Consider the following 23,068-nt stretch of genomic DNA (forward strand, 5'->3'; position numbering starts at 1 on the left):
AGTGGGTCCTCTGAGTAGCCTCACAGGGGTACAAGGATGCTCTGAGGAAGGTTCTGAAAATAGAAACACAGGTGCTGATGGAAGGGTTTGGGGTGGGCGAGTCAGGAGAACTGAGCATGTCTTCCCAGGGTGGAGCGGGAGGGGGTGTCTGTCCTGTTTGATGTCGGTGTTAACAGGAGCGTAAAACCTGAATGAATCACAATGGCCAACACTGTTGTGGTTGGTGGAAGCAACCCAAGAGTCCCTCAACAGATGAATGAATATACAACCTGGTGTGTTTACACACAATGGAATATTGTTCAGCCTTAAAAAGGAAGGAAATGCTGTCACATGCTGCAACACAGATGAACCTGGAAGACACCATGCTCAGTGAAATTAGCCAGTCACAAAAACACCAATAGGTATGACTCCACTTACATGAGGCAGGTAGAGTGGCGAAGTCATAAACAGAAAGTAGAATGGCGGTTCCCAGGGGAGAGGGTCGGGGTGTTGGGAGTTGTTGTTTAGTGGGGACAGAGTTCCAGTTAGGGATGATGAAAAGAGCTCTAGAAATTGGCTGTACAACAATGTGAAAATACTTTACAAAACTGAACTCTACACTTAAAAATGGTTGCAATGATAAATTTTTTTTCTTTTTTTTTTAGACAGGGTCTCATTCTGTCTCCCCAGGTAGAGTGCAGTGGAGTTATCGTAGCTCACAGCAACCTCAAACTCCTGGGCTCCAACTATCCTCCTGCTTCAGACTCCCAAGTAGCTGGGACTACAGGTGCACCATCTTGCCTGGCTAACTTTTCTGTTTTTTATAAAGACAGGGTCTCACTATTGCTCAGGCTGGCCTCAAACTCCTGACCTCAAGAAATCCTCCTGCCCCAGCCTCCCAGAGTGCTAGGGTTACAGGTGTGAGCAATGATAAATTTTATGTTATGTGCATTTTACTACAATTAAAAATTTAAAACAATAAAACAAAATGACTTAAAAGGTGGGTGGTGGAAAACTCCATGTCTGCCTGTGGGGCCTGCCCGTCACAGGGACAGCACAGGCCCAGGCAGTGCAGAGCCCAGACTCCAAATTCCCATGGTGTGAGGGGAGCGTCTGGCATCCCGGGCAGAGGTGGAACCTGAGGGGCAGGACTCGACCTTGGCCTTCCTCTACCGCAACTGCCTGCTGTCTGCCCACCTCCTTCTGGGGGTTGCCAGTTCCCCCTGCCCCGCCCCCAAATGCTGGGCAGGCTTTTGCTCTCTACCTGCTGCTCCTGAAGGGGGCAGCCCGCTCACTCTGGCCCCTGCCTGAGCTCTTGGGGACTCATTCTTTGGGCAGGTAGGATTTGAGTCCCCACTGTGTGCCAGGCACTGTGCTAGTGCAGGTCTGGAGGTTTCCATGGGACTCCTGGGAGACACCATGGAGAAAGCATGGAGGCTTGTCTGCCTGGAAGTTGGAAAGGGCTTCTCCAAGCTGCCCAAGTGTTAAGTGCATGAAGGGGGTAGGATTGTCATTAGTGAGAGCCCGGCAGGGAACCAACCCCCCACCCCAGGGCATGCGTTGGGAAGTCTGCGTGTGTGTGGACCTGGCGTAGATACTGTCTGCAGCCACATAGGATGCTCAGACCGAATCGGTGCACACCTGTGCATGTGCATGTTTGTGTGTGTGCCCACGTGTGTGCGTGTGTATGTATGTGGTCCTAGTGTAGGTGATGTCTGTGGCCACATAGGATGCTGACTGCGTGTGTGAGTTGTGGGCGTGCAGATGCATGTGCAGATCTAAGACACACGTATGTACGGGGTGCAGAACACAACGATCTCGCAAGGGCCCTCAGCGGGGCTCGGAGCAGGCGATCACACAGACTGACGGGTGGGGCGACGCTTCCTGCTCCGATCCCTAACTCGTTATTAAGCTCCTCGCTCTTTGCAGACGCTCCCTGCGCCTCCCCCTCTCCGGGCTGCAGCGGCGCAGGCGCCGGGCCGACTGAGCGCGGAGCCGGGAGCGGGCGGCCGCGCTCCGGGCCGGGGTCCCGGGGGAGCAGGTGAGCGACCCGCGCCGCGCGGCCCCCACGGCCCCGGGCGAAGACGCCGCCTGGCCGCGCTGCGCCGGCGCCCCCGCCCTCCCTGCCTGGCAGTACCCGCTCGCCTCTGTTGGCATCCTCCTCCTCCCCCTGCCTGGCATCCCTCCTCCCCTTGCCTGGCATCCCTCCTCCCCCTGCCAGGCATTTCCCCTCCTCCCCCTGCCTGGCATCCCTTCTCCTCCCCGCCTGGCATCTCTTCCTTTCCCTTGCCTGGCTTCCCCTCCTTTCCCTGCCTGGCACCTTCCCCTCACCTGGCACTTCCCCTCCTCCCTACCTGGCATCCCCCTTCTCCCTTCCTGGCATCTTCCTCCCTTCCTCCTCTCCCGGTGTCTCCCCTACTCCTGACTCTCCATCCCCCCGCCTGGCACCTAGAGAGGTGCCCCGCACCCCCATCCAGCCTGGTACCTCTTCTTCCTGCCCTTCCCTGCACCTCCTCCCTGCCTGGCAAACTCCCATCCAGCCCCTCTCTGACACCTCCTCCTCCTCATCCCTGCCTGGCATCTTCCCTGCCTTCCCTCTCTGGTACCTTCCTATCCTCCCTCCACCTGCACTTCTCCCCCTCCCCCTGTCTGGCACCCTCCTGCCTGGCACCTTCTCTTCCTCCCCCTGTCTGGCACCACCCTCCTCCCATTGCCTGTCACCTCCCCCCTGCGAGCACTTCCCAACCTGCTCCTGCCTGGCATGCTCCGCTTCCTACTCCCCCTGTCTGGCACCTTCCCTCCTTCCCCCTGCCTGGCACCTTCCCTGTCTCCACTTGGCATCCTCCTCCCCGGACATCTCTCTCCCATTCAGGTTGTCCCTCTGTCTCCACCTTCCTGCAGGGCAGCTCCCCTCAGCCCTGGACTAGTGACCCACCCCCCATTGGCACCTTCCTCTCCTCATCTGCCCCTCCCGCTCGGGCTCTCCCATGCCACACCGCCTGGCCTCTCGCCATCCTCAGCACATCCCTCTTCCTCTGCCCTCCTTGCCCTGCTCAGAGCTGACCCTCGGCCAGCACCACCTTCCGCTCCTCGCGTGGCTTACATGCCCCTGAACCACTCTGGAGCCCACCCTACCCCTCTCGCCCACACCCCACACCTGTGGAGCTGCCCTCTCTTTACCCCCATGCCTGCCGACTGCCCAGGGGCTTCAGTTCAGAAGTTGGGTCCTCCCCTAGCCAAGGCCTTCCTGCTCTTCCAGCAGGGAGGGAAGTGGGCAGAGGCCAGGTGCCGGGCCCAGCCGGGAAGGCAGCTGCACAGCAGGTGACGATGGGCCAGGCTGACTACCTGCCCACCCTGAACTCCTCACGCCCCTGGGCTGCAGAGGCCGTCCAGTCACCATCCTCACCATTCTGGCCTGCAATGCCCAGCTGTCCCCCTCCACCCATTGCCATGTCCCTGAACTTGCCTTCCCCTGTCAGGGCGAGGGCTCTGCTGGGGTCTCTGCTCTTGTCTTTTTAGTTCTTTGTCCAGCAGGACCCTGGAGCCAGTCTCCGTCTGCTTCCAGCACACACTGCTCCCACCCTGTGCCCTTCCTGGGCCACCCCAGCTCCAGGCTGGTCCTCGATGGACCCCTCTGTCTTGGTCCCCTTCTGCACAGCCTCCTGTCTTCTTTCTCAGACCTCCTCTCCAGGGAGCTTGGCCTCCTCCCAGCCTCCTGAGGCCCTCTGAGTCTGCCTTGGGGGCTCAGGGTCTGGCCTCTCCTTTCAGATCTTCAGAATGGCCCTTGGTGCTGCAGGCGAGGTGGGCTCCGGGCCCGGGCCCCAAGGGGGCACCGGATGACTCTCCAGTTGCAGGACCCTGCCATCTATGACTCCAGGCCTTCAGCACCCCCCCACCGCGGTACAGGTAGGCACTCCCTGCCCCGCCAGCCCAGGAGCAGGAGCTCTGGGGCCCGAGAGTCTGGCACTTCTCACCCAGCCCGTGCTCACAGCAGTGCTTATTCTCATCCCTCCGTGGCTGGGGCCTTCTCCCTGACCCTGCTGACGTTTGTCACTTATGCCCTTCCCTTCACTCCTGTATTCCCTCATGCTCAGTGTCCCCGCACCTCCTGGCATCCCTAGGTCCTGCCTCTCAAAGCCACTCCAAACCAGGGACAAGCTAGTCTGAAGCCAAGTCTTTGGTTCATGTGAATGGTTGGGGGCTCTGGCTTGCTCCACTTCCTCCTCACCCAGATACCCTCCCCGTGCACACGCACGTGCACTTGCACACATGCACACCCTCCTCCACATGCCCCCTGCTTGCTGGACAGAACCTGCTGACCCCTGGCACAACCTGGGCTCAGAAACCTGTCCCCAAATGCACTATGCAAACCTCTAAAAGCCCTGCAGTGCCCCAGGTGGGCGTTTGGTCTTGGCGGGAGGTAGGTGGTGGCTGCAGCCTACTTTGTGGCCTCTGTGGGAGCCAGCCCTGCCCTGCCACAGGTGGGCCTCGAGCTCTGGTGCGCTCTCAGGCTGTGGCACACCCGTTGGACCTCCCAAGCCTCCTCCCTGAAGAGTGAGAAGAGGATGGCCAGTCCCACGTCAGTCCCCCCTTGTCCAGAAGGATGCACTGAGGTTCTGGGCAGAAAAGCCACCTGCCCCAGAGCTGCACCCAGTCATGGGAAGGGGTTGGAGCTGGGTCTGAAGCTGAAGTCTGGCCTGAGCTCTGCGGGCCCAGCCCCACCTGTCACTGCTTGCCTGTGGGAGTGACCCGTAACAGTCTGGGTGCTGTCAGGGCCTCGAGGTATAAGGGACCCAGTGCCTGCCCTCAGGACCTGCAGCCTTGGTGGTCTGAGTGGAAGCGGCCACAGATGAGCAGGCCTGGGGCTCTGAGGAGGGACCTCAGGAGAGCCCTGCAAAGGTGCCCTTCGCACAGCTCTCGGGAGGCAGGGCTTGGGGCGGTGCTGTGTGAGAGAGCCTTTCTCCGCCCCCTCCTCAGAAGGCGAGTCACAGCCCTGTCCCCCTCTCCCCAGGACCCCCGTTCCCCCAGCTGGGTCCAGGCCCAGGCAGAATGGTGCAGGGTGAGGTCTGGCCCAGAGGATTAGAGCAACACAGGTGGCAGTGAGCGCCAGTCACCTGGTGCCAGTCAGCAAGGAAACAAGCACGGTTGGTTGGGGCATGCGCAGCCCCACACCTGAAGGCCCAGGCCACCGCCTGGGAAGTCAAGGCCCCCAGACAGAGGTCTTGCCCCTTCCCCACAACCTAACCAGCACCTTAGGGGACGTGTGGGCCTCTTCAGTTTGTGGTAGTTGGTTTTTTACCAAAGGTTCATAAAGAAAAGGTGTGAACTAGTGTATTAAACCTGTTCTTCCTGGACCAGAGGGCTGAGACTTAAGCACACTGACATTCTGGAGTGTCTGAGGGGGAGGGCCAGAGCGGGGGCAGCTGAGCCCCCTGGGAGGTGCGTCAAATGCTGAGTCCCCATAAATGGTGGCCTATTTGGGACTCACTGAGCTAAGCCCTAAAGGGGGTCCCCAGGGCACCTGGTGGGAACCTGGGCTGTTCCGGACCTTGGCTGAAGGAGGTGATCTCACAGAAGGCTGTGCAGTGGGGAGGGGGTGGGGGAGGACTGGGAGGATTGGAGTTGGGGCACTGGGGGAATTGGGTGCATCCTGGTGACCCCTGATCCCAGAGTGACACCTGGTCATGAGGGGATTCCTGGGGGCTCAGGAGCCCTAGCCCCCTGGGTGACGAGATGATGAGGGTGAGGTGCCCGGTGAAGTCTGGTGCTTTATTTTGGAGTCACATTAGGCGCATGCTGGTGCTCAGGCATTTGGGTGCTGACGAGCCCGGTGCTGCCGGCAGTGCTGGCGTCTAGCGAGCAGCAGCTGGAGGCTGTCCTCACCCTGAGCACTTGTGGCGTGATTGCAAGTGAGCTAAGTGGTGGAGGTAATGAGCTGGGGATAACGAGCTGGAGGTGTCACTGGGAGGAGGTGTTACCTGGAAGAGGCTGAGCAAAGGGGATGAGCAAAGGCTCTCAGCTGTGGCTGGATCCTGAGCCCTCTGGAATTGCTGGGACCGAGGGGCCAAGCTGAGGCCAGCCTGCTTCTGATGGGCACTCGGCTGAGGGACTGTGGGGACTGTGGCTGTGTCCCCTGGTGTTCTTTGCCGGTGAGGGATGCGCAGACCCTTGAAACCCACAGGGGGCCATACAGCAGAGTTGTCGATCACTTCAGCCAGGCCCACCTTTTGGGATAACGTGTTCTGTTTACTTACTTCCCAAGCTGTGAAACCAATTTTGTTGTGCCCTAAACTTCCAGGGATTTTGAGACTGCGCCTCATGTGCACGTACCCCACACATGCCTTTGCTGGAGTTTACAAACTTCCATCACCTCCCATGTGAACCTTTTTTGTAGATGGAAGAACGTTCTGGGGCCTGGAGGGAGGAGCAGTGCGCTGGGAGGGAAGGGAAGAGAAGGAGAGAGAGGATGACCAGGAGGATGGACTGACACGCCACCTCATTCCAAAAAGGGTTTGAGGCAGTTTGCAAAGATTCGTACAGTGAGGAAATGGGGACAGAGGGGAAACGAGCAGGGAGACTATGAAGCAGGTAAGGATGAGGTCTACACAAAATGCAACCATGAGGTCCTGAGACCCCTGCTGCCAGCAGGAGAGAAGAGCAGGCACGTGACCCACACTGTCCACAAGATAGAAATCAAACCACTTGCTCAAATCACGATTTCTAGCCCCGAGACCCTGATAAGTCTCTCCCGTATGAGGACGTAGAGGGGATACTGTGTGACAAGTCGAGCAATGACCTCAACAATGTCGTAACAGTTTCCCAGGCTAAGGCAAGGACCAACACAATACCGCCCAGCCATATAAAGGTTGCTGATTTTGCTTAATCCAAAGACAAAATTCAGAGCAACTAGAGGAATGCATTGCTACCTTTAGGAAATCTGCTCTATGTTAATATTTACAACGTGGTTTCCTATAAATACTGGGCAGCAGGAAGGTTTATTTAAAATCAGGAATTAAGTACAGAGCCACGTTCTCCAGGTAGGGGCAAAATCCTCATAGAAAATAAAGAACTCCATCGGCCCGTCTGCCCAGCAGGTGGGCTTGGGCATAAGGAGGGCCAGTCCCACTCTTTATCCCAAAGGTCCTGAACCCTCTGAGAAATAGGCACACGTGTCAGGGATATATTAACTTATCTGCAGGGAAAGCAGGACTGAAGAAAAAGGCTTGAACCTGGGGCTCAAATGTATTAACAGAAGGCGGATCCTGCGCCCTAAGCTGGGTTTGCAGGAACAGCCAGTGATGTCTCCAGCTGCGGCAGCCTTGCCCAGGAGGGAAGGGCTGGCCACGGGGAGGGAGGCTGACGGCAACACCTTCACCCCACCCAGGACAGGGATTTGTCCTCCAGGTGTCGGAGCCTCCTCCCTTGAGGAAAAAGGGTGGGGAGCGGGGAAGGAGGATTATTGGAGTCTCCTCGCCTGGGAAATAGAGAAGTTTCCTGTGAACGCATGAAGGCAAGGGAGCAGGGTTCCCTCGGCAGGGAGGTGGGGCCTGCCACACTGACATCGATGTGCAAATCCAGATCCGGGAGTGACCTTTGACACTAACCCCTTCTTTATCTCCATTGGCACAGTGCCACGACCTTTTATTTGATTCTGTTTCCTAAATACATCTCAATTCCGTCCACTTCTTATTCCCCACGTCACCAGCCTAGTCCACGCCGCTGTTGTCTTCTGCCCCTAAGTGGGTGCCCCACACTCGGCCTTGCCCCCTCCACCGGACCCCGACCCACCAGAGCAGCCACAAACCCAATCGGTTCCACCTTACTCAGGGCTTTGGGCTCCGCTGGCCCAGCGCCTTCACACCTGCTCTTCCTTTCTTTACCTGCAACCCCAGCCCCGCCCGGCTATCCCACTTCTCCTCCGAGCCACTAAGTGCCACTCCCTCCAGAGACACATTCTCCTACTCCCAACTGGGTGTGAAGTCCCACTGTCTTGTGTCTCTTAGCACGCACCAAAAATTTAAATATTTAATTGTAGTGCCCCTTAGAGGCCAGGAGTGCATCCGTCTTGTTCTGAACATTAAAGTATTTCTTGAATGAGCGAGCGAATGCATGAGGCAGTGGGGGCAGAGGAGGAGGGGGCTGTGGGAGCTGATTCCAACCTGAGCCCCAGGCCTCCCTTTGGGCTGCTGGCCTCACCCTCTGCACTCCACCGGGGTGGTCCTCTCTTGCCCCCCTAGCTTGTCCTGCTGACTCCTGAGCGGCTGCCCCGCCAGCCGTGCCGAAGGCTTCCTCCTGTAGCTGCCATCAGGAGGGGGCTCCGAGTTCACGGAAGCTCCTTCCCTCTTCAGCTGTTCTATGGTGAGGGAGAATCTCCCTCCTCTGACCTTGGTTTAGCCTTTCAGAGTTTCAGAGAACAAACCCCTTTCTGCCTCCAAGCCGTTTAACCACGTCTGGCACTGGGAGGTGGCCCTCCCGCAGGCCTGTGTCCCCTGCGGATACTCCTTGCCCAGGGCCCTGCAGGCCTCACTGCCCACGCACCCTGGGGACAGCAGGGTGTCGGCACAGGGGCCTCTATCAGAAGGTAAGCTCTGTCCCTTTCCAGCTGGGCCCATGGGGAAAGCAGCGAGTGTCCCCGTGACATGAGGCACTGGCCTGTCTGTAGAGACCCAGAGCAACGGTGAGTGCTGAGCCCTCCGCACAGGGCCCGGCTGCAGCCAATGCCGAATGCCCAGGGCGCCCCGCTCCTGCATGGCTTAAAATGTCATGCTCAGCGCTGCCCCTGCCACAGGTGTCATCCATGGACCCCAGAGCACTATCTCATGCCACCGATGCCTCCCTTGGTTCCAGGTCCCAGCCTGTATGCCGCGGGCCTCCAGCCGCGAAGTTCACTCTCCCGTCCCGTACCTGTGAGCTCCAATGCCGAGTGTCTTAGTTTTAGCTTATGCTTCCAGACGGCAGCGCCATCCCAGCCGGTGCAGTCTTGCCGTGAGAGGCCTGCCTTCTTTGCCTTCAATAAAGTTTTTAATTGGAGGAAGAAAGGGTGAGCCAGCAGGTCCAGGGAGGGCCCTGTGGCCCTCTGGAGGTGCTCTGGGTGGGCCGCGCAGCTGAATCCACAGCAGGCCGCGGTGGGTGGGCTTGCTGGGGGTGCAGGAGATGCCACGGGCACTCTCAGCCTGCGTTCCTGCCTCCGTACCAGGAGGAGAAGCTGAGTTCCACCTTCAGGTCCACAAACTCCCACTCCACTCCCCCATGCCCCACCCTGCAGGGAGCATCCCTGTGCTTTTGCCTTTTCTTGCCTCAGTTTCCCCTCTAACTCCCTCTTTACTGCCACCCCATCCCCATCTTTGAAACACTTTTGAAAGTGCGCCCATTAGGTGGGCCATGGCCCCTGTCAAGAGTCCCCCTAGTGCAGCCGCCAGCCCCCCGCTTCCTTAGTAGCACCTCTGATTCAAGAGCAGCCGCGAATACGGTCACCTGCAGGAAATGAGAGGGTGATGCAGGCTGGGGCGGAGCAATGGCAGCTACTGGGGGTGGAGGCTGATTGTGAGTTTTAAGAATTGTTTTAAGAATTTTACATGGTTTCGCTAATTTATCCTGACCACAACACTGTGAGGTCAATGTGTTAGAATCACCACCATGTTTTGGATGAGGAAACCGGAACACAGAGTTAAGTAACTTTCCCAGTGGTTAGGGCAAGAGTCCCAGCTGGGGTCTCTCCACTGCCACTGGCCCTCAGAGGTACACTGTGCCCAGACTGCGGGCCCTTCCCAGGGACAAGCAGCCACTTCTGTGTACAGGCCCCAGCCCTGCCCTGCCTCTTATGCTCCTAGCACTGAGGCTCAGGGTCAAAGGCTACTTAGCGTCTTACACAAAGCCCAGGCCACCCATGCACCTAGAGAGCCGGTCGAGTTTGCAATACCTGAAAGCAGGGAATGGGGAGGGGATGTGGTGGATTGCAGAGCTCTTGCCCCTCCTCAGCTCCATCTGATTGTTTCCGGGAGTATCGGTGGTCTTGTCTTGCCAGATTTCTGATTTTTTAAGAGATTCTGAAATCTGGCTTTTTATGTGAAATCTTCCAACTGTTAAGGTTGGTGCCCAATTAAAGTGTTTGAGACACAGTGAGGGCTGAGCAAGCCCTGTCTGCCCTGCCCAGTTTGTGACACCCACCTCAAGCTTTCCTTACCCCATCACCTGGCACCTGTCTTCTCTCTGTCCCCCAGCCCAGAAAACAAACCAGCGCTTCTCACTGAAAACTCAGGGGCCCCCAGGTGTCAACGGCCCCAGTTTGAGAAGCGTTGTACTAGGAGCTGCTGTCACTTTTATTAGTTTCTTTTTAACAACAAAATTATAAACAAAATGCAGAGTCTTCTGAAAAACTTGAGGACCCTCCCCCCAAGAATAGCCCCATGATCACACTTTGAGAAGCATTGCTCATTCATCCACAGCGACGCGCTGCTGGTGGGAAGGCCACGCTGCCGTAGCGTCCAGCTCTCAATTGCCTGTGTTGTGTTCGAAGCCCAGAGCGGTGGCTGTGGAGGGACTTTGGGGTACTGTGGATAAGCAATAGGGAAGCAGTCAGATGGTAGTCCAAAAAGAACTCTCTCAGCCTGCATTCCTGTCTGTAAATTGGATATAGAAACATCCACCCCTTCACCTTCCTGGGGTGTGAGAGAAGCAAATTAGATAACCCATATGGAACTGTTTTGTAGGCTAAGCTCCATGAAGATATATGTGTTACTTTGGAGGTGTTTGACAAGTGTCCCCCAATATCTTTAGGGTGTGACACGTAAATACGGGCTGGAACAGTGGTGTGCTGGTAGATGCTTAACAACCGGCTCCTGCAGGGCAGGGAGGGAGCAGAGCTCTGAGTTCGTGGTGTAAACACTCCCCCTGTGGCTGACGTTAAGCTGCTGCCATGACACACTGGCACACCACTGGCTGCGTGTTACTATACTCGGTAGATTTGCTAAGAACTGAAGACGAAGCCCAAAGCGTGCAGCACAGACGTGGGTAGAGCTCGACGGTCGCACTCACTGGGCGTCCGAACTACGCGCAGCTGGAAAAGGTGGTGACTATGTCGGATAACAGAATTGAGATTCAAAAGCTCTCAACAGCCAGGATAGTGGGCTAGTTCTTCCAAGATACTACTGGGAATAAACACGTGTCTGTTCTTATGATCAAAGAGGCAACTTTATAAGCAGGGGACAGGGAGACATGTTTTGGCACAGAGCAGAAAAGGAATTGCGGTTTCACTGGCAGTCAGCGCAAACGCAGCATGAGCCCACGGTGCGGTGGGTGGTTACCAGGCGTGCTAAAGTCATGACTTTACTCAGTACTCTATGACTTAAGGAGAATTTTCACATACGGCAAATCATTACTATTTTATTGTTCACAATAACCCAGACAGAGAGTAAGATGATGGCATACCTGTTTTAAAGATGACGAGACTGAGGTTCAGAGAGGTTGACGTTCAGAGAGGCACATTTGGCCTCACGCTCGGGCCTCCTGGCCCCAGATCCTGCTCATGTTGTGCTAACAGAGCACCTTGTTCTGAGCCTTGCTTTCGATGGCACCAGGCAGGCCAGAGGGTGTTGAGGGGCAGCATGGTGAACCCTGGGAACAGAGACGAGCAGAGCTGGAGGTAGGGTGTCAGGTCCCGGGGGCCTCTGTAACAAAACACCACAGACCAGGAGACTTAAACAACGGAGATTTATTGTCACGGTTTGGAGGCTGCAAGTCTGAAATCAAGGTGTCGACAGGGTTGGTTCCTTCTGACGGCTGTGAGGGAGGAATCTGTCCCAGGCCTCTGCCCTTGGCTAGAAGTTCCGTCTGCTCCCTGTGTCTCTTTGGACCATCCTCCGCCTGTGCAAGTCTATCTCTGCGTCCAAACTTCCTTTTTTTAATAAGGACACCGGTCATTGGCGAGGGCACACCCTAGTGACCTCATTTTAACTTGATCACCTCTTTAAAGACCCTATCTTAAAATAAGGTCACATTCTGAGGTATTAGGGTTTAGGACTCCAACATATGAATTTTGGGGGCCACAATTCAGCCCTTAGCAGGGGGCCTCTGACAGCTGCATTCAGAATTTGGAGATGTGTCTTGTGGAGGAGGGAGAAGATGAGCTCTAGGTGGCCAGAGCCTCAGGGAGGTGGCTGGGGCTCAGAACCCTGGACCACACCTGCCACCGGAAGGACCAAGGCCCCAGGGACAAGTGGACTCCCTGTCGCTGCCTTGGGTGGCTGGAATGCCTCTGGCTCCTCCCCCGGCTCCAGCCTTGCTCACGTGGGAATGTGTGGAGCTGGAGGGAGGGCCCCAGCCCTGCTGTTCCCACAGCTACACTGGGCATTCAGCGTGCCCTGTCCCTGCCCGGCCAGCAGTCAGCGCCCCTGCTGTGCCACTGCTGCTGCTTGGCCCTGGCTGCCCACATGACCCCCCGCAGAGGCTTGGGTGCAGCACCAGGAGCCCCCCGGATTCCACCATTCACCCTCATCACCACCGCTGAGGAGTGGGCTCCTTAGGGGATCCGTGCCCCTGTCCTGCATGGGAACTAACCCAGGCGCTGACTGGGCCGGCCTGGCGGCTGCAGTGCAAGACCTGCTTCACCTGGACTCACTGGTGCTCTACTCTTCCCTACCTCGTGCCAAAAGCCGCTGCTATCCTGGGTACCTCTCCAAGGCAGGAGCTGGCATTAGCTCCTCTCTATACAGGGGCCAAATCCTGGCTTTAGGAACCTGACCTTCAGACCCAACTAGCTGATCTCTCCTGGTGAAGGGAACGGCATGTGCAAAGGCCCCGAGGTGGGCAGAGAATCAGTGCGTCTGAGGACGAGATGGGGACTGGTGGAGCTGAAGGGGTCTGTGAGGTGGATTCAGCCCTGTGGGCCCTGGCAGGGAGTTGGATTCTATCAGCAGTGGAAACCATTGTCAGATCTTAAGCAAGCAGGTACCGTGGTCCTAGTTACATTTTTGAAAAGATCACTCTGGTCACGGTATGGGGAGAGATGGAGTGAAGAGGTGGGGCTGTCAGTCCAGAAGATAGTGGTAGCCCGGACCAGACTTGTGGCAGGGAAGTGCAGAGTCGGATGGGGTTGAGAGGTCATTTAAAGATGGGGTCTACAAAACTTGCCTATGGATTAAACACGAGGGCCCAGGGAGAGGAGGATGTTAACAGCAACAACAGAACAACAGCGTGGGAGCCACACAACTGCGGAGTTGGGCTGAGGACTTGGCTGGCTTGAAGGATAGGGGCCATAGCTGGGGGAGCGGGACGTAAGAGGGCCATTCCTGCAGGGGGACCCCAGGAGCAAAGACAGGGCTTCAGGGCTGTGCGTGGTGTGTTTGGGAGCTGGTGAGGCCCCTTTGGTGGCAGCAGTAGGGCCTGCGTGGACACGTGGACATCCCATTCCCCGCCCCTGTTGCTCCCCAGCTGCCTCTCAGGTGTGAAGTTGTGGTTACAGCCTCAGCCCTGATTTAAACCCCTCAGAACCTCCCTTAGATTTTTTTTAATAAAAATATTAATTTTAGCAGGAGCATCTGGGACATTCTCACTTCCTCCCATCAAGTCTGCCTACAGCATAGGGGCTGGGACGCAGACTGGCCACCTGGAGCAAACCCCAACTCCATCCCCTATTAGCTGTGCGACCTTGGGCCAGTCACTTTGCCCTTCCTCACTGGTAAGGTGGGTTGAGGATTGTGCTTACCTGGTGGGGAGGTTGTGACGCTAACTGAGCTGACATACATGAAGGGCTCAGAGCAGCCCGCGCTGTGTGGTTGTCACCCTTACTTGTCTCAGCCTGCTGGGCACTGCAGGGACCTGCCCTGCCTTTCCACTCTTCATACGACTCCCGCCAGGAGGAAGCACAGGTCTCGGGGTGCCTCTCCCCAGACCCTCACAGAGGTGCCCACGGGGGCAAAGGCCCCCCAGGCCCACAGCGCTCCGTGCCAGCCTTGGCCATGGCGCCCAGCCGGGGCTTTCCCTCGCCGCCCAGGTGTTGCTGCTCTGAGACGCCTGCGGGGACAGCCCTGCCTGCCCCGTCAGGGCCCTGACCGCTCCCTCCACTCACGCCGGGCACAGAGCCCTCTGTCCATCTCGTCTTCCTCAGCGCCCGTGAGATCCTGAGGGCAGAGGCCATGTCACATGTGTGAACGGGCCGCACTTCCCTCGGGCCGGCCACAAACACGCTTTCTCTTCCATGGCTTCTGTCCGCAATTCCCAAACCTCAGCTTTGCTTTTCTAGGCCCAACTGTGGCCTCGCAGATTCTTCTTAGGTTTGAGTCCAGTCGGTTTGTGACCTGTGGTGGCTCCTGCATGCCCCTTCCTTTCCAGCAGCCTGTGCCACAGCCCCCCAAGCTGCTGGGCCACAGGCTTCCCATGGTACGACCCACCTGCATGCTAACACCACTCGTGGCTGCTATCAGCTCAAGGAAGCGTCCGGTGTTTTGGGGAGACCCCAGACTCCCCACGGGGCTCCCAGAGCCCACCATAATTAGCTACTCTGACTACTCACCTGGCTGGTTTCTAGGAGTGGCAGCCAACTCCTCACGTGTACCCTCCATGGCATTTGTGACAGGCCTGCCACTGAAGGGCTCTGAGGGCTCCTCAGTTCCACTGCCCCTCCCCAGCTGGGGGTGGACAGCAGCAGGCTGAGCCAGGCCCTGGAGGTGAGGCAGATTAGCTGCGGCCAAGGCCACAGGGACTGAGGCCACGGGATCGGCAGGCAGTGACATCAGGAAGTGGATGATAGCAGCTCCTGTTTGTTAAGCGTTTACCCTGTGCCAGGCACCGCGCTGAATTCTGCACATACTCTACCTCGCTTTAGTCATCACAGCTGCCTGGGGGTCAGGCGTGGGATGGGGAAGACGAGGCTCAGGCAGGTCAGGCAGCATGTGCAAGGTCATGGTCACTCAGTGGCTGACCCTCCAGGAACAAGGCTCAGTGTCTTTGTCGTGTTGGGACACTGATAGAAGTCATTGGATAGAGGCCAGAGATGCTCCTAACACCATACGGTGCCCAAGACAGCCCCCACCATAAAGAATCCTCCAGCCCAAAACCCTGTTCTAGACTCCAAGCTCAGAGCCATCGCACCATGGAGCCTGCGGAGACCCCACCCAGGGCAGTGGGTTTGGGACAGGGAGGCAACCAGCCTTAGTCACAAAGTTTTGCAGAAACCAGAGGTGGTGCAGCAAACAGGTGGAATTTATACTCCTAACGTTTGAAACAATCTGCTTGAAATTATTTTGGGTGTGTTTTAAAACATAATTCAGGTTAATTCAGCTTAAATGTACGGGCCTCCAAGGATTCTGATTTCCTTCTTTAAAAGGCAGGTGTTTGCGGAAGGTGGAGGGCTGCTGGCACGCTGGGGAGGCAGCTTGGGATGAAGGAGGAAACCCAGGGACCTTAAGGTCAGGGGACCTGACTGTAGTCCTAGTCCCACCCCGTAATACCACAGTGGCTTTTGGCAAATCACATGCCTTCTTAGAGCCTCATTTCCCTTATCTTTAGAATGGGAATCCTGCCACAGGCCTGAGAGGGATCTGTTGGGATTAGACAGGGTGATGTGTGTGACAGTGCGTGGGCAGCAGTCAAGTCCTGCACAAATCTAAGATGGTGTTATTGCTCCTACGATAACACAGTCTCAGACGGCAACACCAGCCGGCCCTTGGAAGCATGCTGGAAACCCTGCACTGACCTGGAGGGGCTCTCTTCTCCTACATCTGTGACATGGCGGAGTCTCTACCACGTGCCAGGTATTTGGGATGTGTCAGCAAACAAGACAGATGAGAATCCTGCTTCCCTTAGAAAAACACACATATAAAAAATCCCTGCCTTTTTGTGGCTTACATTCTAACGGAGGAAAAGAGAAGTTAGGCACGACCATAGTAAGTACATGACATAGACTGGTGGAAGGTTTTACCACACTGTGGGGTGACATGGAACAGAATGAATGAGAAGGGAGGGGGCTGCACTGCAGTTTCTACCCAGTGGACAAATTGTGCCTTGTTGAGAAGGGGACGTGTGAACAAAGACTTCTGGGAGGTGAGGAGTTGGCCACGCAGATAGCTGGAGGAAGAGTGTTCCTGGCAGCGGGAACAGCGAGCTGGAGAGTAAGGCTGGCGAGTAGTTGGAGTTTCCAAGGAGCTGCAGCGAGGCCAGAGGCCAAGGCAGGAAGGAGAATGCGGGGCTGGCAGGAGGCGGACGTAGAGGGGCACAGATGGAACCAGAGCCTGCAGGACTTTCAGGATCTTGGCGCTTGCTTGGAATGAGATGGGGAGCCTCGGGAGGCTTTCGGGCAGAGCAGTGACATAATCTGACTCCCTTTCTAAAGAATCATCCTGGTGGCCGTGCTGAGACTAGACTGTCGGGGGGGGGGGGGGGGGGCGGGGGAGAGGTTGGAAGCAGGCTACGCTGTAGTCAAGTGTGGACCCAGGAGGGCAGCAGGGTGGCAGCCCAGTCCGAGGTGGAAGAGCAGGCGCTCGTTTGGACACATTAAGCTTGAGCTGTCTGTTAACGCCCCAGGAGGAAATTCTGAGTAGATGACAGACACAGACGGATGAGTCTAAGGCCTGGGAGGGAGGCCTGGGCTGGAGGAAAACTGGGAGCTGTTAACATGTGGACAGCTGTGAGTTTGCACAAGGACAGATCCCGAGAGGGGAGTGTGGAAGGTGAAGAGGACCCAGGACCGAGTCCCTGAGGCACTCCTACCCCGAGGGGAGGAGGAGAACTGGAAGACTGAGAAGCAGCACCGGGACACAGGAGGACAGCCAGGGAGAGAAGCGTTCCAAAGGGGAGAGCGTGGTCAGCACGTGGAAGGCTGCCGTTGGTTAAGCCAAGCACCACGAGCCCTGAGAATTGGTGGTGGCATTTGGCAAATGGAGGTTACTGGTGACCCTGCCAGGAGCACTTCAATGGAGTAGTGGGAGGTGCCCTGACAGGACTGGGATTCAGGAGAATTGAAGATAGCAAATGTCTGACAACTGTCCTGAGAGGTTTTGTTGGAACTGGGCAATAGCCTGTAGGACAAGTAGCATCAAGAGAGTTCATTTCAGGTGGGGGAAGAACAGCACTTGCGCGTGCTCAGTAGAGGGGAAGGCTGACGGCTCGGCGATGGGGAGAGAGTTGCTTGCTGGAGCAGTGTCCCCGGGTGAGTGGCAGGGGCCGGGAGCTGGCACACGGGGGCGGCTGGCTGTGGACAGGAGCACAGATGGCTCATCTGGAGGAATGGGGGGGTACAGTAAAGTTGCTGGCAGGTGGGAGCATGTGGTGGGAGGCTCTGGAAGTTCTTTGGAAGCTTCTGTTTTCTCAGTGCAGTGGGAAGCGAGGCGTCAGCTGGGGGAGAGGAGGGTGAAGGAGATGTTGGAGGGTGAAGCAGGGAGAAGATGTGAAAACCCCCCGTGGGCATGTGAGAGTGGGAATGGCTGTGAGCAGGCCGCGGGGAGAGTGGACTGCCGGACAGTGCGAGGCCAGGTGAGCTCGTGCTCCTAAACCTGCAGTGACACCAGCAGGGCAGCTGCCAGCCACATCCAGGTGCACAGGTGCAGGAGAGTAGCTGGGGAAGCTGGCTTTAACCCTTAAGTAAGAGAGTCAAGAGTACATGCAAGGGAGGTTAAAATGGTAAATTTTGGCTGGGTGTAGTGGCTCATGCCTGTAATCCTAGCACTTTGGGAGGCCAAGGTGGGAATATCACTGGGGGTCAGGAGTTCCAGACCGGCCTGAACAACATAATGAGACCCCATCTCTACAAGAAATTAAAAAATTAGAGAGGCATGGTGGTGTACACCTACAGTCCCACGTACTCAGGAGGCTGAGGCAGGAGGATCACTTGAGCCCAGGAGTTGGAGGTTGCAGTGAGCTAGGATGATGGCACTGCACTCCAGCCTAGGCAACAGAGTGAGACCTTGTCTAAAAAAAAAAATAAATAAATAAAAAGATAAATTTTGTTATGTGTATGTTTCCATAAAAAACATACATGTAAGTGAGTGAGGAGCAGTTGTGATAAGAGGTGTGGGCCAGTGAAATAGACCAGAGGTTCCAGGGGAGTTGGAGGATTTGAGGGTCAGGGAGCTAGACAGAGGGAGCTGGAGAGAAAAGAGATGGTGGTCAGAGAGTGGGTGCATGGGACTGCCCTGGGGGCACTGCATTGCTGCAGTCATCTAAGAGATGACCCTGAGAGTGAGGGGCTGAGGCAGGGGAGGTCACTAGAGAAGGAGTAGCCAAGGAGCCGAGAGGCCAGAGGTGTCAGGAGGCCCGTGCAGTGGGCCCTGAAAATCAGCAAACAGGACAAGACTGCTGCAGAGAATGCCACAGAAGGAGCCAGAACCTCAGAAGTGAAGGCTCCACATGGGGGGCGAGATGCAAAGCCAGGGGTCTGGAAGGAGCAGTGAGGGGCAAGGGTGGGGCTCTGGGAAGAACACAGCCACCAAGGAGGGCTTCAGGGGTGGGGGAGAAGCAAGGTCTCAGCAGGGAGGCCCCTTCTGCTTTTGGGAGGCAAAGGTGACACTCACAGAAGCAGGCAGACGTTTTCCCTAGGACAGGCCACGCGGGAGGAGGGTTTCAGGGCTCGGTGGGAGATGGGTGCCTGGAGGGGCCCAGAGTGTGGGAGTTGAGGGGAGTCAGTCTGGGGCTTTCTGTGGTGACTGACAGCTGGGGACAAAGGGCATCATAAGACTTAACCTGGTACACTTGAGGCAGGGTCAGCCCTGATGGAGCTGGAGACAGCCAGAAGGTGAGAGCCACGAGGTCCTTCCGCACGCATTTCGTTTATACATTCCACTGTCCACTGCCATTTGGTTTAATTTCCCCAAAGATTTGTTTAAGGAAATGCAGATGAATTTTTTCCTCTCCATTTGTAGCTCTTCACCCAGGTGACATCCCAGGCCTCAGAATGTATTGGTTGGCAGGGATCCCTCTGAGCACCTGGTCAGAGCAGTAGCTGAGGCTTGTTCCTGCCTCACAAGTCCTCAAGCTTCCTGAGGTGAGGGCAGGACGTTAGGTGATGTGGAAGATTGTCCTGACACTGGTCATGAGGGAGCCATGAGCTGCAAAAGAGAGAGGAGGAGAATTGGGGGTGCTGGGATGGGGCTCTCCTCACTGAGAAAGAGGAGGCCTGGGGCCTGGGGGCTTCAGGGCACATGTGCAGACAGCTGGCAGGATGGCCAAGGGCCCCCCAGCCCCGGCAGGGTGGGAGACACAGGCCCGGCTCAAAGGCCTGGTGATGGGGCAGCACCCTGCGCCTTCCCGGCATTCCCAGGCAGCAGCATCCTCATTTCACAGATGAGGACAGAGCACTGGGAAGAAGGTGGCATTTGCAGGGCTGCACAGTGGACAGGAGCAGACCCCAGTGCACAAGAAGCCACAGGCTGCTTCCCAGATCTGGGTGTCCAGCTCTGCAGCAGCCAGCGCAGGGAGGACTCAGCGAAAGTCTGGAGAGATGCAGGGGTTCCGGGACATCTACTGGGTGACTCCTCTGGAGCCTCGGGCCCTGGGGATATGGCGGGAGCAGGGTGGGAGTGGGGGCTTTAGCAGAGGACAGAGGATACTGTGGGGTTGAGTGGGCCACCCCAGCCTGGCTGCCTGTCAACCAGGAGGCCAGTGGAGCCAGGGGCGGTGGCTGCAAAGCTCCTGGGAGGAGAAGTGGGAAAGCTGTTTGGAGCCTCCACTGTCCTGGGGTCCTGAGGCTGTGCCTCCCCCTTGCTTTTGCCCTGAGGTTCAGACATATCTAAGCCCCTGAATCTAGCCAGATGTGCCAGGTGTTGATCCAGAAGAGAGGAGTAGGGAGTGAGGATGGCTGTGGGAGATGACACCTCCCTCCCTCCACAGGCCATACAGCCAGCGGGTCAGGGTGTCACCCAATGCAGGGTCACTAGATGTGGTCCTGCCACCCACCAGACAGAGCCATGCCCCAGGCAGTTCTAGCACCCCGAGGACCCCATATCAACACCACCCACAAACCAGCCCTATCCTTGCAGAAACGGGGACTGGGCTTGTGTGGCTCATTTCTTATACGGTGTGTGACCTGCTCCAAGAGACCACCTAATTAATGGTGGCCAGGAGGGGTTAAGAGAAAACTGGCTGTGAATGCAAAATGTGCCTTCCCTCTGGCCCAGCAGGATGCTCAGAGCCCCAGCAGCCCAGCTCTCCTCCTGTGACTAGCAGTTTACTGTGTATTGTGTGTGCGATGTGTGTGGTGGGAGGGGTGTCCGGGAGCATCCCGTAGACTGAGGAAACCCACACAGGCAAAGAGAAAAAGGACGTATCCATTCCACTAACCTTTATCATGCACCTGCCTGCTGCACAGGACCCTGGGGACCCCAAGGTAAGGTGTGGCAGTGAGCTGACAGCGTAGTGGTAAGGGCTTCTCCAGGTGTGTGTGACAAGGGGCAGAGCCGACCAGAGAGAGTGACTCTGAGCAGAGGAGGGAGGAAGCAGGCAGAGGTTGTGTCCCTGAGGACCTCGTAGAGGAGGGGGCTGGGAGCTGGGACCAGGCTTCCCTTCTTGATAGCAGCACCTGGGTACTGGGTGTGGGTCTGTTTCTCTGAGTCTGTGCCTCTGCTCACGCCCTCTGGCCCCCTCCTTCCCTCCTGGTCTGCCTCAGTTCCTCTAGCCTGAGCTCCTCCTTCTAATCCCGAGGACGCTGAGGGGCAGGGAGATACAGCGACTTGCCCAAGGTCACACTACTGTTTCAGAGTCCTACTTTTTCTTTGTTTTTTGCTTCTTTCTATCATATTTGTCTCTCTTGTGTGTGTTTGCAAAACAGACACAGAAAGGCAAAGTCATACAGAGAGACAGCCCCCTTGACAGCCGCAGAGGGTGTCCTGGGCACGGAAACATTCTGACACAGACAGGGAGGCCCACAGCTGCTCTGGCCTGGGGACAGCAGTGGGGGCGCCCAGGAGGAGGGTTGTGCCTTGATGCCCTGGTCTGGTCTTCCAGATGCCCTGTCAGCTGGCCCCAAGGACTAGCCAGAGCTCCCTGGGCGCCTGGGGCTTAGGCCAGGCAGGTAGGCTGGATCAGAGCTGCTCTGGGTGCAGTGGCTGCCCCAGGGTTTAGTGACCAGAGGAGAAAGTGGTGGCCAGGTCTAGGGATGGGCCGGAACACAGACATTAGGGCTCTGTGGGCCTGAGAGCTCCAAGTGGTCTCCCTTCTCTCTCCCCCCCAATCTGTGAGGGTAATTTTACTCTCCTAAGGAAAGCTTCATTGTAGAGGGTGTAGGCAAAAGCGGGCAGCGGAAAGAGGTCTCTCCTGAGCAACCCGTTCCCTCCAGTCGTGTTTCCTTTGTTCCTGCCTTCCCTTCCTCCCGCTCCCCTCGCCAGCCTCCCTTCTTCCATTCTCCCCCTCCCCCTCCTGCTCTCCCTCCCGCTCCCCCCGAGCTGTGTCCCGGTAGCGGGACCTCCGCCGAAGGCGGGAGGGCGGGACTCGGTGCTCGGCCCGGCCTTGGTGGCCGTCTTCCCGCAGGGAAGGAGTTAAGTCTCTCCTCCGCATCCCTCCTCCCTCCTCCGCCTCCCCCGGCCGCCGCGGGTCCTGCAGCTGGGCCCTGGGCTGACCTTCACCGCGAGGGAGGCCGCGGCGCGCATGCCCAGGCCGGGGCCCGGCGCGGGCGCAGGGAGGGGCGGCGCGGGCCGGGCCAGGCCGAGCCCCCCAGCGCACCGGCCGCCGCCCGCTCGCTCCGGCGCGGTGGGGGCGAAGCGGCCGAGCCCGTCCCGCAGGCCGCGGCGCATCTCTCCCTGCGCGGGGAGCGGCGCTTTGCCATTTGGTGCCGGTGGTGCTTCAGCGAGGGAAGGAGAGATGGGGGGACGGCAGGGGGGACTCCGGCTCCGGGCTGCCCGGCGGCCGCCCTAGCCCCAGACGCGCACGGCCTGCCCCGAGTGCGGCCTGCGCCCTGTCGGGCTGGGCGGAATCCGGGCTGTCCCTGGGCCTCCTTTCCAGCCGCGGAGCTGTCAGCGGCGTGGCACTGCCAAGCGCCCTTCTGGGGCTGAGCTATTGGGTATCCTGGCCTTTGTGAGGAGGGGGCTCTGGGTCCCCACACTGGCGCCGCCCCTTTTTTCTGCTCTGAAGGCTCCTGTGTGTCGCCCACCTACGAATACCTAGGGTCGCCCCTGTAAAAGCAGCATGCAGATATGTCGAGGCCCTTGTGAATCTGGCCTGCAGTGTGTGGGATGTGGAGGTGGTCAAGGTGTGCTGTGTGCAAATGGATGTGGCTCCGTGTCCCTCTGATGCTTGCATTAGTGTGTGTCTGGGGTGCGTGTGTGTTGGGGTGTGTGTGCACGGTGTATCTACTGTCTGCACACCTGAGGACAGCTCCCAGAGGAGTGGCTCAGGAGGGAGCTTATCTATGAACTGTAGTGACACCGGCCCCTTCACATGGGTATCACCATAGCCCCTGGTCCAAACACCTCCTGCAAACTCCTCCACTGCCAAGACCAAGCCCGGGATCTCCCAGCCTCTCACAAATCCACTCTCCTGATGCCTCTCCCTCATACTTCCCAGCTGCCCATGCTGGGTACCCATCTACCTCCTCTGCTGTCTTCTTTTCCCAAAAGGTCTCTCCAAAAGTTGAAAACACTGAGCTTTACACAAAGCCTAGGGTTGCCTACCTCCCAGCCCGAGAACCTCTGAGGCCCATGGTTTCCCATGTCCCTGTTAGAAGTACCCACAGTGGGTAGGGGTGCTCCTGGTGACTTATACCTTCAGGTGAATGGCAGAGTACCAGCTCCGTCCACTGGCCCACTGAGCTTTGCAAGCATCATCAGGCATTTGGTATTGTCAAGTGCCTGTGCCCAGGCAGAGGGTGGGGGAGTAGGACTTAAATACCAGTCCCTGATCTTAGGGGGCTGTAACCTCTTTGGGAAATCAAACCTAACATACATGAAGCATAGGGCACATCAGGCCAGTCCAGTGCCAATTCGTGGTGCAAAGTAGATGGCAATGGGCATTTGGAGAAGAGAAAAATCCATGCACACAAGTGGGACCAGGAAAGGTTTCCTAGAGGAGGTGAGGCCTGAGCTGGGATTTAAAGTATGGGTGTGATTTGGACAGAGGGGAGGTGGAGGGCATTCCAGGCAAAAGAATGGTGGGAGCAGGGGCTTAGAAA

General features: G+C 57.4%; 1 protein-coding gene across 1 annotated transcript in view; it reads left to right on the forward strand.

Moving 5' to 3' along the window:
- Positions 1-1,929: 1,929 nt before the first annotated feature.
- The window catches only part of SMARCD3 (SWI/SNF related, matrix associated, actin dependent regulator of chromatin, subfamily d, member 3), a 32,917-nt gene continuing 11,778 nt past the window's right edge, over positions 1,930-23,068 (forward strand). The window contains exons 1-2 of the mRNA XM_045564990.1: positions 1,930-2,020; positions 3,748-3,885. Of these exons, the coding sequence (XP_045420946.1) occupies positions 3,847-3,885 (39 nt within the window). The 5' untranslated portion in view covers positions 1,930-2,020; positions 3,748-3,846. The remainder of the gene's footprint in view (positions 2,021-3,747; positions 3,886-23,068) is intronic.

The sequence above is a fragment of the Lemur catta genome, chromosome 11 (assembly GCF_020740605.2).
Source record: "Lemur catta isolate mLemCat1 chromosome 11, mLemCat1.pri, whole genome shotgun sequence".
NCBI lineage: Eukaryota > Metazoa > Chordata > Mammalia > Primates > Lemuridae > Lemur > Lemur catta.